General features: G+C 41.1%; 1 protein-coding gene across 4 annotated transcripts in view; it reads left to right on the forward strand.

Moving 5' to 3' along the window:
- The window catches only part of SMURF1 (SMAD specific E3 ubiquitin protein ligase 1), a 46022-nt gene that overhangs the window by 21623 nt on the left and 6165 nt on the right, over positions 1-18234 (forward strand). For 2 of the 4 annotated variants that reach the window (XM_030957988.1, XM_030957987.1), the window contains exons 2-15: positions 4378-4416; positions 4813-4921; positions 5752-5885; positions 5998-6063; positions 6898-6973; positions 7274-7527; positions 8918-9002; positions 10878-11024; positions 12128-12332; positions 12615-12718; positions 14178-14292; positions 15231-15409; positions 16244-16381; positions 16744-16864. In XM_030957988.1, coding sequence (XP_030813848.1) covers positions 4378-4416; positions 4813-4921; positions 5752-5885; positions 5998-6063; positions 6898-6973; positions 7274-7527; positions 8918-9002; positions 10878-11024; positions 12128-12332; positions 12615-12718; positions 14178-14292; positions 15231-15409; positions 16244-16381; positions 16744-16864 — 1772 coding nt within the window. The remainder of the gene's footprint in view (positions 1-4377; positions 4417-4812; positions 4922-5751; positions 5886-5997; positions 6064-6897; positions 6974-7273; positions 7528-8917; positions 9003-10877; positions 11025-12127; positions 12333-12614; positions 12719-14177; positions 14293-15230; positions 15410-16243; positions 16382-16743; positions 16865-18234) is intronic. The other 2 variants (XM_030957990.1, XM_030957989.1) reach the window with 1 other exon arrangement.

An 18234-nucleotide genomic window follows, 5' to 3' on the forward strand; every position in this document is an offset into this window, starting at 1 on the left:
TCCACGGAACTGTTTGGATGAGACGTGATTTCACAGAAGAGATTCAGCAAAGATTTTAATTGTGGGCCATGAGTTTTAGGGTGTTGGAGCAGCATGTGGTGAATAGCTGATGTTTGCTTTTTTCTCCTTTTTTGGGGGGAGGCTTTTTTCCACTTCATGTACATTATTTTTGCCATGGAACCTTCCCAAAACTGTTTTTCAGAATGGGATTTCTGCTGTGGAAATGAGGCTGTGAGCTGGCACACACAGGGGACTGTCCTGCTGGGGCACCTCCAACACAGGCTACCAAGTTCACAAGTCAAAACCTACACAGACTTTGAAGCATTAGCAGAGATATTTCCATTACTTGGATGTCTCAAATTTGACCTGCTTTGCAACCTTTTTTCATTTTCCAATTGTGTGCAGTAACTTTAGTTTCATTTTATGTCAAGACCTTTATTGCTTTCTATTCCAAAGCCTCATTGTTCTTCTTTCTTTCTATCTTAGAACAAACCACCCAGCCTGTGGTGCTTGTAATGATTATGCTGCATATCTCTATGATTAAAGATGGTCTATAGAGAAGGAAATATTGAGTGAAGTCCTTTCTATGCCACCAGCCTGCTGGCCTGTGTTTATTTTCTGTCACAAAGTAAAACGAATACATCCTGGAATCTGGCTGCCTGTTTGTACAAGCATAAATAATTAACCTGAAATATCCAAGGGAAGGCCAGAGATGGCTGAAAGTGGTGTTTGCCAGCATGGTTCACTGTGACCTCTCCCCACCTTTCCTAAGGAAGATGTGGAACATACTGCTGGTTTGTCTTGTCTTGTCTCCAGAATTAACTTGGATACTGAGTTGAAGGCCGTGGTTAGCTCAGATCATATCCACGTGTAAAGGTCCTTAATTTGAGCATGGAGGCTCCTACCTTAAACTTGCAAAGTGTGAATGAATGCAAACCCAGGTGCACATTTGCCTGCTGTTTTGCATTGGTACAGGCTGGGCCTATGGAATATTTTCATCACTGGTCTTATTTACTTTACTTTTCCCCCCAGGAAACTGTGTCCTTTGTACATTGTGCAGCTGGAAACACTTGTAACATCTTAGCAGTGTGCAGTGGGATGGGGTGTGTTGGGAGTTGGACTCTGTGGTCATTATGGGTCCCTTCCAAACTGAGACATTCTGGGTGTATGGGAATAAATCTGGTGCTGATGCAGAGTCAGGCTCTGTTTACTTGGGAATGTTAGCGATGGTTCCTCTCCCAGGCTGTTTTTCTGTGCCTCCCTGCAAGTGCTGCTCTTGCTGCAGGATGTGTCTCAGGGTGAATTAGCAGCTTTCTGATGCAATTCTCAGCTGGGTTGTTCAGACACTGGTGCCACTCTGTGCTCTCCTCACTGTACCAGTCCTGCTCCTGCAGCACCTCCTGAACCACAGCAGATGATTCATTTCTGTTTGGAGGCAGGGTGGACAACCAGGGCCTGGCAGAGGAACCTCTCAGCTCACTCAAGTTACATCCCCAGGGTGAATACTGACTTCGTCTAAGGCTCATCCTTTCTTCACCTCCTGCCAAATATGCTTTCACACTAGCACTTCACCCAGCTGGCTAATTTGGCCTTTGAAATTATCTCAATAATGTCAGGTACTTAAAAAAACATTCCCATCCCTTTATAAATATTATAATCTAGATGTAGAGACATTGTTTCGGTGTTGTTTGGGATCTGTTGTATTAAAAAAAAGAAGTATTTCAGAGCTGTGCAACAATCCTGAGCTGAGCATAAACAAATCCTGTGTCAGGCTGAAACAAGTTGGTTGACTTTGAGGAGGCAGAATGTAAATACCCAAGTCAGGAGAATTAGTACCTTTTGTAGTGTTGCAACAAATGCAGGGAGATCACTCCTGCTGACAAGCCCAGAACTTTTCTTGTTTGAAAGAAAGAAAAACTAAAAGAAAAACAATTTGGAAAATGGGCAAAGAGGGGATTTGGGCAAGACCTGGGCAAAGAGCTCAGGGTCTGTCTAATTCTCCAAAACATTCTCTGAAGCAGGGATAAAATTAATAACTTTTTAAGCCTTTGTAGCTAAACATACCCAAGTCCATGACTTTGGGGCTTGAAGTAGCAGCCATCAGGTCCTCTGCTGTTGGAGATGATGTGCTTAAGAAGGAAATGTGGCCCAGTCCCAGCTTTGCACAGCAGGGAGGGGCTGTCTGCTCTGCTGCTGGCATGGTTTCACATCCAAGTCTCCCGTTGCTGACCTCTGCCACCTGTTTTTTTACTGGAATTTAGAAATCTGTGGCTTTTAAGTGATACAGCTCTTGCAAATATTTTTTGCTCTAGTGGGTTTAACATGCAAATAGTGGAACAGAGCCAATGGTCCATCTCGGGCAGCCTGATTCTGGAGATTGCTCCATAAAGGTTTATTTCAGCTATTAGCTTTTGTGCCAATATTTTTCTTACAAGAAAGAGTAATAATTTTTGCAACCGAAAATTGAGGGTTTCACAGGCTGTGAGTGGAAAATTGGCAGCTGTGCTCATCTACTGTAGACTGAAAGGCTGGGGCAGAGGGAAAAGAGTTACATGAAAAATATAATTCTTCAATAATAGCTTTAGAAATTTATGCTGCTGTTTTGAAAGCACACCTGAAATATGGAATAAAGGTAATAATTATATGGACAAACCATATGCAGAAAGTTACAGATGTCATCCTTCTCCAGCTCAATAAATTATTCTTAAAACTGGTGATGGCAAAGTAGAATTGATTTTAAAAATCTCACAGAATTCCTTTTGGCTGCTACTAGCATGCTGAAGTTCTTATTTTACTTGTACTTAGTCTCTCTTTCTTGAGTAGTTTTTCCTCTGAAACACTCTCAACAGGAGAAGGAAATTAAAGGTTGCTCTGTCGTGCTTCCACAGGCAGTGGATGGTGATTCTCTAACCCTGTGTTGTTTCAAATTGAATTGCCAGAGTCTGGCACACTTCTCTTTTTGGTCAGTTGTTGCAAAAAAATGCAAGAGAAGTTTTCTCTGATTATAGTTTACCAGTGTAAGAAATAAGTAATTTTTAATCCCTTCTAAAAATACTTTCTTGGTGTGGCTTCTTTAATTATTACTAAGAAGGAGGATTTGTGTATTTTTTTCCATGAGCTTCTGGGTTAAATAGTGGATTTCTTTGGTCTGTTTGCTTGACATGTGAGGCGAGGCAGTTTTTTCTCTGCTGCCTGTGTTACGTAGGGAATGTCTCTCTGGAGCTGAGAGGTGGAATTCTAGTAGAAGTATATAAAAATAAATAAATAAAGTATTTGTTCCTTTGCACCTTCCCTTTCCCCTGTGTAGAATTACAGTGAGACTGAGGGTAATTCAGGAAGAAGGGGAGATGGAGATGAGAAGGGGAAATGGTCCATACCTGGGGAATTGCCCATTGATTATCTTCTGAGCCTTCATTCTCATGCTGAAAGATTTCTTTTTTTTTTCCCACTGGGGAAAGAGACTCCCTCAGCAGTAATTAGGTCTTTTATAGTTACCTTCCTTTCTTGGATCTTAGCTTGAGATAAGTTGAGCTCCAATATTTTCCTCTTTGGCTCTGGAGTTGTTTTTCCTGGCCTGTTAGAAGAGTTTAATGGATACTAAACAACTTGGATTGCTGAGATCCTACTGAGCAGTCCTTATGGAAAAGCAAAATTAGACTTGTAGCTGGTAATAGACCTGGTAGAAATGGAGATTGATGTGAATTTCCTGATGTAATTTTTTCTTAAACTGCTGTGCTGGTGAGTAGAATTGGAGAGAGGGAAACGATGTCTCATTTGTGGCCCTTTCAAAGGAAAACATCTTGATGCAGATTTTTTTTTCCAGTATATTTATTTTTCTCCTGGGTGAGGCGCTGCCATACTTCTCCCCAAACCTTTGTGTATTTACAGATTGCTTCTGCTGTTGCAGAATCCCTGCCATGCTTTGTTTCACCATGTACCCACAGTTTGTGTGCAAGGAGCAGGAGGTTGCACTGCATTTGATGGCACTTAGTGAAAAGGTCTCTTCCAGGAATCCCTGAACTGTTCTTTGTTCAGAAAATGTTTAGCCCTTGTTCTAAAATGGATGGATTCTAAAACAACAACAAAAATCTGATTTAGTATTTGTGTAAATATGCAGTAAAGGAAATTATGAGGTTTTAATGCAAAGGGATGTTCATTAAATCTTCTGTGTGTTGTAACAATAGAATTAAAGCAGCAAATATAAAGCCAAATTTATATGTAAATATATCAATCCCAGATAAAGAAAACAATGCTCACATTTAATATTTAGGTGGTTTTTTATGAATTATGATCAGGTATTATTTTAGCTGATTTGATTACCAGAAAGCTTTTTTTTTATGGTTTTAAGATTTCTTTATCTGCTTTTTTGTTTTGCAGTATTATGTGCCAAGAATCTCGCAAAGAAAGATTTCTTCAGTAAGTATGTCCTAATTGTGTGAGTTTCAGCTCTGGATTAATCAGATTTATTTGGAGATGGTGCATTACTGTGGAGGCTCATCTGTGTGTGTCATATGCACTGCTTTACTACAGGAGTGCACGTTACTCTGGGTTGTAGATTGTGTGCACTTCAGGGTTGGAAACACTCAGGGCTCACAAATTCCAGCTGGAAGTCTGACTGATGGAAGCACAGGCAGGCTGCTGCTCACAGCTCTGTGCTGGGGGGTACCAGGAGCATCCTCAAACACAGGTTTTACTACAGTTCTTTCAGGATAATGGCAACTGTCCTTTCTTGAGGGGGGAGCTTCTAATGGCGTTGTCTTGGAAGCAGCAAAACAAAGGACTGTGTTTAACAGCACCTTTTCCTTTCCACAGGACTTCCTGACCCATTTGCTAAAATAGTTGTGGATGGGTCAGGTCAGTGCCATTCCACTGACACTGTGAAGAACACGTTGGACCCCAAGTGGAACCAGCATTATGATCTGTGAGTTGGTGCTAAGGTCATAAGTAAACAGTACCACAGAGATTTGTCTAGTGAATAAATAGTGCAAGATTGGCACTGCAACTTCATTCTGTGTTAGCAACAAGAGTCACATTTCATAGAATCTCAGAACAATTTGGTTGGAAGGGACCTTAAAGATCATCCAGTTCCACCCCCTGCCATGGTCGGGACACCTTCCAATAGATCAGGTTGCTCCCAGCCTGGCCTTGGACTCTTCCAGGGTTTGGGGCAGCCACAGCTGCTCTGGACAACCTGTGCCAGGGCCTCACCACCCTCACAGGGCAGAATTTCTTCCCAATATGCCATCTAACCCTGCCCTCTCAGGGACTGATTTTTTTTCAATAAGGAAATCCTTGTTAATAAAGGAGTGGTACTTTGCTTTTAGGTGTTTGAATTTGGAGTTATTTGTGTGGCAGGTACACAGCACAAAGGCTTAGTGAGCTCTCCTGGAGCAGTGCCATCCAGTTTTTACAGAAAATTGTCCTTGTTGGAATGATTTATTTTGTTCAAATTATTAGAACCATAAATTCTGCAGTTTTGTACGTTAATCGACTTGTTGTTTAGCTTTTAATGAGGCTGGCTGTAGTTAAATTCATGCTGCAGCAATATCAATTTCCCATGCTGTGTGAAATCACTGTGCAGTAATTCATTAATAACAGCATTTTGGGCATAAGCACTTGTGTACTTCTAATAAAGAGGCATGACCAATGTACTAAAATGTGTCAGAATTTGTACCAATTACAGCATCAGCTCTGTGGAGTAAAAAGAGGTAATTATTTCTAAAATTACTCTTTTAATATGTATCTTTCTAGATACGTTGGGAAAACAGATTCCATAACCATCAGTGTATGGAACCATAAAAAAATCCATAAGAAACAGGGAGCTGGCTTCCTGGGGTGTGTCCGACTCCTCTCCAATGCCATCAGCAGGCTAAAAGATACTGGATGTAAGAGCAATTCCTCCCTGGTGTGACCAAGAACCCTCCATACCTTGTACTGAGTAGTGAATGTTCCCACCCAGCCCTTCCCAGGGTTGATTTTTCCAATTCTCCTTTGCAGACCAGCGTTTGGATCTATGCAAACTCAACCCCACAGACACCGATGCTGTCCGAGGCCAAATAGTGGGTAAGAATGATCCCAGCTAAATTCCATCTGCTTGGTAAATATCCATAGGGAAAAACTCCTCTAGTCACTGCTTCCTTGCCTGTTCTGTGCTGGTTTTTCTTATTTTATTGGGATTAAATTACATAACCTGAAAATTTTCATTACACTCCTATGCAGGAGTTTGTTTCCTCTCAGTTGATGATGGGAAACAGCATTAAAAACAGGGGATGCATCTGGCAAGGCTTCTGCTGCATCTCTGGAAGGGTGAATGTCCCTGGGAAATGATGCTTTTGGGCAAGGTGACAGGCAGAGGAAATCTTGGGTGTTAAAAAAGGATCTGGAGGAGTTAAAAGACATTTAACAAGTTGCTGGTTTGATACCTTTGACTCATGCAAGCCATTTCCAAATTTCAACAAGGCTGTGCTCATTTTACAGCAAATTTACCCCACATTCTACTGCCCCCAACCAACCCCATCTTTTCAGTGATATATAAATATATATTTGGCAAACTCCAAATTCTCACCCTAAGATGACATCTAGTGGTGAGCAGCTTTTTTTCCAGCTTTCCTTTCTAGATCCTCATGAAACCCAGATGTAGAACTTGACATGTTTGATATTTACAGAAATAAACTCAAGTTTTGAGGGGATGACCCTCTGGTTTCTCTTCTGCTTTTTAAAAAATTAGTAATGCTTTAAGAGAATGGAGGGAATTTTGGTAAGAGATGTGTTCTTGTGCATAGAGTAGAGATTTCCTTAATATTTTTCCCTGTATAAATGTGGGGTTTTTTGCTTTTTGCTGTTTTTAAGAATGCAGTTTTTCTTTTATTGATCTAAGTTTGTGTTTTCTTCTTTCAGTCAGTTTACAAACACGGGACAGAATAGGCACAGGAGGTTCTGTAGTAGACTGCAGAGGGCTTTTGGAGAATGAAGGGTAAGGATTGTTTTCTTTACACTTAATTAGAAAAATGGTCTATGTGTGGAAAGACTGTAACTAACATTAGAAACTTAAGCAACAATGTGACTACTGCATTTTCTGGGAGTGTGTATCCGTCAGTTGGGTTATTAGGCTAAACTGGGAAAAACTTGATTTTATTTTGTTACCAGTGCAGAGAAATTTAGGTATAAAAACGTTAAGAAAATGTCGCTTCTTGGGTTAAAAGTATTTGAAGTTGTGGGGAGAGAGGAACAGTTATTTCTGCATTCACTTCTGTTGTGATGGAAACTCCTGAAGTTTCCCCATTTTCAGAACGGTTTATGAAGACTCCGGCCCGGGGAGGCCGCTGAGCTGCTTCATGGAGGAGCCGGCGCCGTACACGGACACGACGGGAGCGGCCGGAGGGGGCGGCTGCCGCTTCCTCGAGTCCCCCAGCCAGGAGCAGAGGCTGCAGGCCCAGCGCCTGCGCACCCCCGAGCTCAGAGCTCACGTGCAGACACCTCAGAACAGGCCCCACGGCCACCAGTCACCTGAGCTGCCTGAGGGCTACGGTGAGTGCCCCACAAAAGGGCTTCCTTTATGGAGGAGTGTCGGGGGGTAGCACGGTCGGGATGGATGGAGACAAGAGATCTCTGCAGCCAGGTCGTGGAATTTGGGGTTTATTGCAAAGGGCCTCGGTGCAGGGCCCTGCTGGGAGCTGCCAGCCACAGCTCAGAGCAGGACTGAGAGAAGAGAGGGGTAGAGAGGATGAGAGGGTAAGAGAGTAAAAAAGGTAAGAGCGTAAAAGGGTAAGAGAGCGAGGTTCCCGTTCCAATACAGTAAATCTTCTTCTGTGTTCAATATCCTAATTCTCACTAACCAATCTAGTACAATACACAAATCCTATAGCATTTACATACAGCCTATAAGAATCATTACATTACCATACTGTGTTACATTTTAAACCCTAAAAACTCCTCTTTGGACCCTTCTGCCAAGCTATAGGGTCTGCTCTGACCCTTGGACCTGTCTGCAAGCAGAGGGTGTTGTTTCATCAAAAGGGGATTACCTTCAACTGGCCACACCATTGTTTTCCAGTTGTTCAGTAACTAAAGTATCTCAAAGCTTGCTTTCATTTCAATCTTGCTTATAGTTTCTATATTCTCAAAATCTTTTGCCAGGCAATCATATTGATAAGGCTTTCCTGCTTCATCTTCCCCAACACCTTTATCCAAAAGTTACAAAAATTTTCTTCCCTTTTGATGCATCGAGGGGTTTTGCCTGTTGGAACAAGCAGTGTCCATGTGTGTCTCATTCTGCCTTTTGGAAAAGGAACTAAGTGCAGATGGGAGTTTGAGATTGGCTAATTAGCAGTTGGCTACGCCAGGATACACTGAGGGGTTGATGGTAAATTAAACATGAGGTTGTGGTATGATGCTGTTACAGAAAACTCACTGCTAATCTTGGCTGTGTATCTAGGGAGAACAAATGGAAAGAGCTCTTTAAACTAGAGCAGTAATGCTATATTTTCCTTCCCCCTTGGCATGTTGTGTAGGTTTGAGCCCACATTTGAGAAAAGATCAGGAAAATATATAAAAGCAACAAAGAAACCAATAGTACAGAAGATTAGTGAGGATGGGATTAAGGAGAATTTAAACCTCAGAAAAGAGCATACCAAATCTAGGAGAATTCTAGTTTGGGGGTTTGAATTGTCTCAAAATCTAACACTAAAAATACAAACTAAAACATGCTGGTGCATGGATCTGTGAGTTTCAAAAGAATGTTGAAATGTGTAGCCAGAGTAAATTTGTCAAGGATAAAACAGTCCATGCTGCAAGAGATCAGTGTGATGGCTCCAGTACTTTCTCCTAGGAGGAAAATATTCTAATGTCTTTAAACTCTTTAAACTAATTTTTTTTTTAAGAATTGTAATTTAGAATAATCTTCCTTCCATTTTTATAGAGCAAAGAACAACGGTACAGGGACAGGTTTATTTTTTGCACACACAGACTGGAGTGAGCACGTGGCACGACCCAAGGATACCAAGGTATGGATTTATAGTTAAAAGTCAGGGGGGTTGGTGTGTATTTGTGTGGCAGGATGCTGGATTTATAAGAGCAAAAATCTATTAAATGGCCTGTCTGAATTTAAAGGGAGAGCTCCCAGCAGAGGAATTGTTTGGGATGTTTCTAGTTACCTTTTCACCAAACATTAGGGATTACACTTTTTGAAAGAAAGAATTATTTACTTGTGAACCATGTAAAACAAAAAGCAAAAAAATGTGTAACCCTTCAGGAATTCCCGTTTGACAAATTCTTCCTAAAATGTTGATGTGGCTGTTTTTGGTGAAGCTACAAATTTCTGAATCTTACCTACAATTTTTTTCTGTATGAAAACAGTTTGGACTGCAAATTGAAGAAAAAACTGACTTCTTTCTTAAAATAATTGTTTCTTGAATATTCAACTTGTAATTTTTGTTTCATTAGCACTCACTTGTGTATAGCTGAAGGAAAGATTACTTGTTATCTTTAAACTTGAAATGGTTTGAGGTTTTTATGCTTTAGGCCAGTAATTCGCAGCTAGAAAATTTGAATCCTTCACATGATTAATTTAGTAAAGCCTCTTTAAACCTTAACCTGCAGTTAATCCAGGTCTTTGTGAGTGAGGTCTGGTGCTCTTCCTGAGTAGCTCTGAATCTGGGCTGTTTCATGGGCCACCTGCACACCAGATTCAAGAGTGAAGTTTGTAACTCTCAGCTGCTGCACTGCCTGGATAATAGAGGAATGTGGTACAGGATATTAGAAAAATGATACAAAGTAGTGCAGGCGAAAGTGGTGAATAAAAGCCCAGTGTATGGAAGGAAATGAAAAACTAAGCTGAGAGAGAGAGAAAATAGCTGATTTTAGATTAGCTGGCATTGTTGGAAGAAGAAATGACAGTGATTGTTCATTTGTGTCAGTCATGTCAGGCTTGTGTGCCCAAAGCCTTGTGTCTTCTTCAAGTGATGCTGGTCACCCTAATGCTGCTGCTCCTCTCCCCAAATCCTTGAGCCAGGGTTTCAGGAGCAGCAGTGGAAATGGGCACAGCAGTGTCTTGTGAGTCACAGGTCACACCTATTCTAGTTCAAGGTGACTTTTGTGCTACCAGCTTGTGGTGCAAAAACCTAACCTTGGCATGGGGCAGAGCTGTAGGTTAAAACTTGGCATGGGGCAGAGCTGTAGGTTAAAACTTGCTGTAATCAGATCTCTGCAGGACTTTCAGATGTACAGCTGATCTCAGCAAATGGTCCCAGCCATAATCTCCTTTAAGGAGCCTAACAAGGGCTTGTCTGTCTGCCTGTGTGTCCCCTGGGCTTATACTCACTGTGACACTAAGGCACCTTCAGTGTACAAAGCATTTTTACCTTTCTAAAGCCTCTCAATTAACTCATTTATACAAATGTTGCATGGTTAGATTTAGGTGAGGAGTTGCACAGAGTGGTGTCTTCAACCCTGAATCCATGCCAGCTGTCTAAAGAATACTTTACTTAACAATAGGTTTTCTGCCTAAAAATAGGCATGTTTCTTCATGTTTCCTTCCTTCCTTTTCTTGCCACTCTTGGTGTTTTCCTCAGTTAGTTGGCTGGAGCTTTAGGTATTTTCAGTCTTTTTAGGTGTAAATACATTTTATGTATTGAATTCAGACACTGCCTGGAAGTGAGTGACTGCCTTTAGCAGCACTTAGAGTGATACCTGAAATTTATCCAGGAAGAAGGGAGTGAGTGTATGTGTTAAAAGACTTACTCTCAGTGGTTTTTCAGTCAAATAGTCAGGATTCTAACCTTAACCTGATTAAAGAGGTGATTTTAACTTCTTAAGTGATCTTGGTATTTGGTTGCTTCACTTCAAATGTGCATTAACATCTTGTTTGTTTTTCACTTTAGAGACCTTAACAGTGTGAATTGTGATGAACTGGGACCTTTGCCTCCAGGCTGGGAAGTCAGAAGTACAGTTTCAGGAAGAATATATTTTGTAGATCATAACAACAGAACCACACAATTCACAGATCCACGACTACATCACATCATGAAGTAAGAGCTTTGCCTGATAAATAATCCCTCTCAGGTCTGGGAGTCATGAGGGGCTGAAACCCTCAATGATAATTGAGGAACAGATGCAGCCAGTGCTGTAGTCAGGGTCCAAGCACTGGTTCTCAGTTCTGGCTTTTATCTAAATTTTTTGCTGAGACTATTCAGAAGGGTTTTTACTCTGCTCTGCACAGTTCTGGAATTGCTGGGGTGTGGGGTACAGAGTCTGCCAGGGGTTTCCCCAGCAGCTCGTGTCTGTCTGGATGAGCAGTTCTAGCTCTGTGCTGGCTGTTCTGGATCTGGACTAACTTCATGCTCCCTTGAGCTCCAGACAATGGGAATATAAAACCAGCTGGAGTCTGGTCAATGGGTGCTGTGCACAGCCAGTTTGGGTTTAGCAGGATTTGGTAAGTTCAAAATCTGCAGTATGGAAAGGCAGCTGAACTGTTGTGGAACTGACCCTGGAAGCAGCCTGGCAGTGCTGCTTGTGCCCAAGGCCAGACTTTTTCCTGTGCTTGAAGCCAGCCAGGGAATCTCTGCATCTAAAAAATAATTGCTCTACAACCCAAATAAAGCATTGATGGATAAGGATAGTTGAGTGTATGAAGCTGCAACAATCTGGGACAAGTGTTTCTTTCTCTCTTAGAAACCATAGATGCAGTATTTTCACTGTGTCAGGAATCCCCAGCCTCATTCTGCTGGAAGCTGAAATAAAATCAGTTGCAGTTGTTAAACAGTTCCCTTTATAAAGCTGTTGTTTGTTCCATTAGAGATCTCTTTCCATGTTGCACTCCTGAAAGTTCTCTCTGTGTGGGAGAATACCACACAAACTTTAATTACTGCTCAGTCAGCAATCAGTGATCATGCTCCAGAGCCTTCCACAGTGCTTTGCCGTATAAAAACAGTTCAAAAATGCTGAAACTCTTTAAGTGTCTGTGTTCCTTGCATCCCTGAATTTAATGTAAAGATGGTACAGAAGTATTCAGCTGAATACACATTTCACTCCATGTTCCTCTTAGAGAAGCTTAATAATTTCTTCCATCATTGTTTTACGTATTCCTTATTGTTGTGTGTCCAGACTAAATATTGTCCTTTTTTTCTCCAAGCCATCAATGCCAGCTAAAAGAGCCCAGCCAGCAGCCTCTACCAGCTCCAAATGAGGGGTCACTGGAAGAGGGTGAGGAGTTGCCTGCACAGAGATATGAAAGAGACTTGGTACAAAAGTTGAAAGTTCTTAGACATGAGCTCTCTCTTCAGCAACCTCAGGCTGGTCACTGTCGCATTGAAGTATCCAGAGAGGAAATATTTGAGGTATTTGATTGATTTTTTTTTACTGCTAACAGCAGCTTTTGTCATTGAAGAGTTAAGTAAAACTGATCACTGATTATAACAACTTTGCTTCACAAGCACCCACCACATGACACAGTTGTCATTGAAATTTGCTTCAGGTTAGCACTCAGAGTCATGTTTTCTGTAATTCAGTAACAGTCTGTGTATTACAGAAATGCAGAGATCTTAATTATGGTATTAGAGAAATCCTAATGGACTTAATTATAGGAAATAAAAGAGCTAATTGTACAAATGCACATACAGGAATCCTATCGTCAGATAATGAAGATGAGGCCAAAGGACTTGAAAAAGAGGCTTATGGTGAAATTCCGAGGAGAGGAGGGCCTGGACTATGGAGGAGTAGCAAGGTGAGATTTTGGGTGTTTTCTGTCACCTCTTAACTGTAAAGTTGCCCTTTAAGTGCCCTATGGTTGCTACCATCCCCTTTCAAGTTACCTGTTTCTGTCATATGTTAATAATTTGTGATCTAGTTTATAGACAGTGGCTGCAGCTTCACTCTTTATATGGTACACTGGGAAGTAGAAGCTTGTGATTTAACAGTTGTCCCACTGCAAGTTATGAAAGTGTGATCAGCTCAAATTGTGAAGTCTCTCAGGGAGTGTATAGACCCTGAAGTCAGACCCAGATCACAGGAATGGTTTTGTTAAACACACCTCTCTGATTTCCCACAAATGGATTGCAGGAGGGTTCCTTTTTGTTATGTCTCAGCTGCATTCAGGAGAGTTCTCTGATCTGTTGGAGCAGGAGTAGAGATGAACTAATCCTAAACAAAAGCTAAAATTTCAGCGAGGACTTGCCTCCCTCTTAAAAATGACAATAACTCCCTGCAGGTCACATCAGATCTGAAATTCAGGAGCTGATTTAGCATCACTGAAAAAACGCACACCTGGTGGCTCAGAGTTGTGTAAATTCACAGAGAAATTTCTCAAATCCACAAAAGCTGCCCACTTAGGTATCTTTCAGTGATCAATCCCTGGACAAAGGAAAGAAGCTGGAACATTCTGAGCTGCCTTACCCGAGGCAACCTTGGGTGTCTCCACTGTTGACATCCTGTTACCCTGATGCCTTTCATAATTGCCCATTAGTTGCAACAGACTCTTCCAGATCAGTACAGCTCCACTTCTAAGCATTACAATTGATAGTTCTCTATGAATATTTTGGACCTGGGAAGGGTGTCCAAATTTAACAACAAAGGAGTATTTGTCATGGTGACTTGGGAGGTCAAAAATAGCTTTAGTTCTGCTTCTGTCCTTGTGTGTTACTGAGGTGAGAGAATTTACCCAACCCCTAATTTTAATGCACTTGGTCTCTGTCCCTTCTGGCCTCTGCTGAAAGCAGTGACCATGCTGGCAGAAAAACAGCTTTTCTAAAGATCTCCAGCAATTGAGCTGATTCTAATAAACAGATTTTTAAAAATATTTCCTTATACTGTACAGGTTGCAGAGAAGCAGATCTCATGGGCTCCAAATAGCTGAACTCTGTACAAAGGCAGGACTTTTTTGGAAGTGTGGCCTGTTCAGACTCAATTAGCTGATGGCATTGTCTAACAGCTTGCTGTAGCTTCTTTAATTGATGTTGATCCCTTCAGTGCTTCTAAACTAAACCAAGTCTGCCCTGAGTGGAGTAGGACATTGTGGGGTTTTAATCACACCCTTTTGGTCTACAAATGGAGGGCAGCAAAAGAGGATCTGATTTTGAAATAAGCATTCCATGACTGATCAATCACAATAATTGTGCTGTCTAAAACTTAAGTGCAAGTTGCACTCTTCTAAATTTGTTATTGGGTTTGTTTTTTTTTCTTGACAGAGAGTGGTTGTATTTACTGTGCCATGAAATGTTGAATCCCTACTATGGACTCTTCCAGTACTCCACAGATAATATTTACATGCTGCAAATCAATCCAGACTCTTCTATCAATCCTGTAAGTACTAATTTCTCAGCAATATTCCTACTTTAAGAGATGTCCTCTGCAGTTTTTTACAGCTGTTCTTTCACAGGAAGAGTCTAAACTGCAGGGTAAATTGGCATAAGAAGGTGTTAATGTCTTGTATTTACACTGTGAGAAGCAGAGGGGTTTTGTTCAGAAATTAAAAACATGACAGTCTTTGATAAATATCTGATTTCTGTGAGACTCCTCAGTACTGATTGGTTTGCACAGTGACTCTGAGAAGACAAAACAGATGAAATTCATTTTCACTGTGAGCACAGGTGGTTGTGCACACAGCATTACATTCCCAGCAGTGCCATCCCATGACTTTTAGGGATGTATCCCTTGCTTGCCCTTTCTCACTACTCTCCTGTGCTTGCTTTTTCTCTTACTGGAGGATTTGTATTGATGCAGACCCTAAAAGGAGCAGCAGTTCTGTATTAGTAGAGGGAATTCTTCCTGACATGACATTTCCTGACATTTGCACTGGAAGATGAGGGAAATGGGTTGGAAGAATGTTAACCATAGGTCTTACACCTCAGCTCTCAAAAGTTAGTTTAAAAGGAACATGAAAGAAATGAAGGAAACAAGCACACTGCTTCCTCAAGACTAGATACATTTGGATGGCTAAATAAAGAATGAACTAATTTGTTTGGAATCCTTGGATTCTGGAGGTTTCACAGGGATTTTCTTTTTCCAAGTTTTTCCCTTTCAGAGGTCTAGACACTTGAATCCAATTTATTAATCAGGTAATGCACAGAGACTTCTTCAAGGTTTTTAATCATTAAATGCTTTGGTTTTGGTTATGTTGTGAGGAAAAGTGGTGGCTGCTCTTGCCCAGAGGGCTGCAGGTAACTCACACAGAACAAACCACCGAGGGTGCCACAAGATGTCAGTGTCTTCCCAAGCCTGATTCTCCTCTCTCCCTGCAGGACCATTTGTCTTATTTCCATTTTGTTGGTCGGATAATGGGTTTGGCTGTGTTCCATGGACACTATATCAACGGGGGGTTCACAGTTCCCTTTTACAAGCAGCTGCTGGGGAAGCCCATCCAGCTCTCCGACCTGGAATCTGTTGACCCAGAATTACACAAAAGTTTAGTCTGGATCTTGTAAGTACTGAATTTAGCAATCATATCACTGTAGAGAAAATGGGGTAGAGTTTGTTGGCAATAGTGAGATGCTTTAGACAGAGAGTTTGCAAAAATCTTTTTATGGTGGCTGTCTGTACAAAGTCATTAAGCTATTCTTAATATACCAAAGGTACTTGAGGGAAAGTTCTCATTGCAAACTCTCCTTGCAATAAAGTAGACACTAAATCATTAAAGGTGGCATGGGTATGGTAGAATATCACTATCAAAATCCAAACTCAGGACAGAGGTCTGAGGGGAAGTACAGCTTTCTTCAAAAGAAAGCCAACTCTGATTAAAATTAAAATGAATGGAAGTAATTTGGGCTTTTGTATGCTCACAGAACATGATCCAGCATTCAGCATAGCTTTGGGACTCTTCAGAACTACTTTGCATTATCTTAATTTCTTTTCCTAAAAGCTGTTTTGAATTTTGTATTTAAAGAAATTACTGATGATGAAGTTCTTTGTGTATGATCTCTTCTGTGCTTCAGATATGTGACAGCAGATCAGATTCTTGCTGGGTGTATATATAAATATATATAGGGGTGTGTGTGTGTGTGTGTGTGTTTCTCCATATATGGTTTTATCCATCTCTTAGAATTGGGTGAATATCCTATATCTGATCAGGCTTTTCAACATGCACTAAACCATACAGAAACTGGTGATGGTGGCAATATTCCTCTGGTGTGTGAAATGCAGGTGGCAGCTAAGATTTAGCCTGAAGACTACCTAGGTGCTCAAATAACTGTCAGCATCACTACTGAGAGTTAGCAAAATGCCAGAAATGCTGAGTTTTCCCTCTGTGCATTGGCAGAGAGAACGATATCACACCAGTCCTGGACCACACGTTCTGTGTGGAGCACAACGCCTTCGGGAGGATTTTACAGCATGAACTCAAACCAAATGGCAGGAATATTCCAGTGACAGAAGAGAACAAGAAGGAATATGTCAGGTATTGCCAACAGAAATATGTCCTGCAAATGGAGTGGGAAGAGGGTAGTAAACAGAATTTTTGTATATAGTGAAACTAGGGAAGTAAGTATTTTGGGTGGGAACTCCTGAGTCATAAATGACATGAATGTTTTCACTGGAAGACCTGGGAGGATGAAGTTCTGAATGGTATTTTGGTTTTTCCATTGATGGTGCATTAATTAGTTGTTGATGGAAAAAGGAATGGATAAGCACTTATTTCATAATACAAAATGTGTGTATTAAAACAAGGTCATCTGTAAAATGAGCATTTTGCAAGTCTGCTGTGAAAATCCCAGTGCTGTCCAGCTCATCACCCCTGACTTCTTCCTTCCTCCCCCGCAGGTTGTACGTGAACTGGCGGTTCATGAGAGGAATAGAGGCACAGTTCCTGGCTCTGCAGAAAGGTTTTAATGAACTTATTCCTCAACATCTCCTTAAGCCTTTTGACCAGAAAGAACTTGAGGTATGTTTTATCTGCATGGATTATTCTGTAATTTGTTTGATCCACAGTCAAGCACTGATTTAAAAAACAAACATAAAGCAAACAAACCACAAAACTTATTCCATTCTATATACCAGAAAGCTGAGTATTTGTTTAACCAAACCCTCTTAGGTTTATTCTAGACATTCTTTGGGTTGATATTATTGAGAGGGCTACTTAAACAGGGAAAAACAAATACACTGTGGTTTCTATCCAAGGACTAATGCTCGAGGCAGGTGGTCTGAGAAGGAGGAAACACTGCAAGTTTGAGGAATTGTTGGCAAGACCAGACACGTTATTTACCCCAGAACCTGTTTTGTCCAGTAACTTTTCAAGCATGGCTGTTTCTGTTTGCACACAGGAATTGGTTTGCAGAAGTAGAAGAGTTGAGCATACAGAAAAGAAATTAATTTGTCTTCTTATATCAAATCCTGAGGTGCAGAAAGCTACTTCTTAAAATAGTTCCTGTTACAGCAATTTTTCCTCTGGTTTTGCTTCCTAGAAAATATAAGACAACCTGTGGAATATTCATCATTTGTGGTTTAGAAAGCATTTTGTGCTAGTCAGTCATGCATTTTGGTTAATCCCACAAAGTTCTTGCATTCCATTTACTTTAAAAGGTAGATTAAAAATCCATTAAATATTTCAATACTCTCCACTTCAGAACAATCTCAACTCCCCTAATGATGTGAGCAGGTGTAAGTGGGTGCTGTCTTGGTGGCACAACAAGGCAGCTGCTCAAGGGCAGCTCTCCGCAATAGTATCCCTACTGTGAAATATTATGGGAAATTTAAAATACAACACATGTTTTGTTTTGAGGGGTGAAGTTTGCTCTGTGCCGTTTATTTGTTGTTGCCAGAGGAGGTGGTTAAATGCATGGCCAGTAGCAACTTCCTTTTTGCAACCTGGTGTCATGTGGAAAAGAGATTGAAGTGATATGTCTGGTCTGTGTCAGAGATTCTCACAAATGGTGTCAAAAACAGATGAAAAGTTTCCATAGTTTGTTGTGGGGCAACAAAGCAACTCAGATGTTCCAGAAGCTGAGCAGGATTCCATTGACATCTCTAGGACAATCCTGCAGCAGGACAATGATGCTGTGCCACAGCCTTATTCCAAATCAGTGCTGTGCCCTCATAAAGACAGGCTGTACCTTCCAGGGAGCACACATTTAATAAAGCAAATTTTGCATGGGCTTCTGACTCGTAGTTGCTTGAAAAAGTTCTAATGCTGGTAAAGCACTGCTTGGGCTCAGTTTCACTGCAGTCAAACTGGAGAGATTTACTACCAGTTCTGTACTGGTTTGGAAGGTTTACCATGCACCAAAAAGTTGAGTGAAGCACCTAAACAATGCC

The sequence above is a fragment of the Camarhynchus parvulus genome, chromosome 14, assembly GCF_901933205.1.
Source record: "Camarhynchus parvulus chromosome 14, STF_HiC, whole genome shotgun sequence".
In the NCBI taxonomy this organism is placed as follows: Eukaryota; Metazoa; Chordata; class Aves; order Passeriformes; family Thraupidae; genus Camarhynchus; species Camarhynchus parvulus.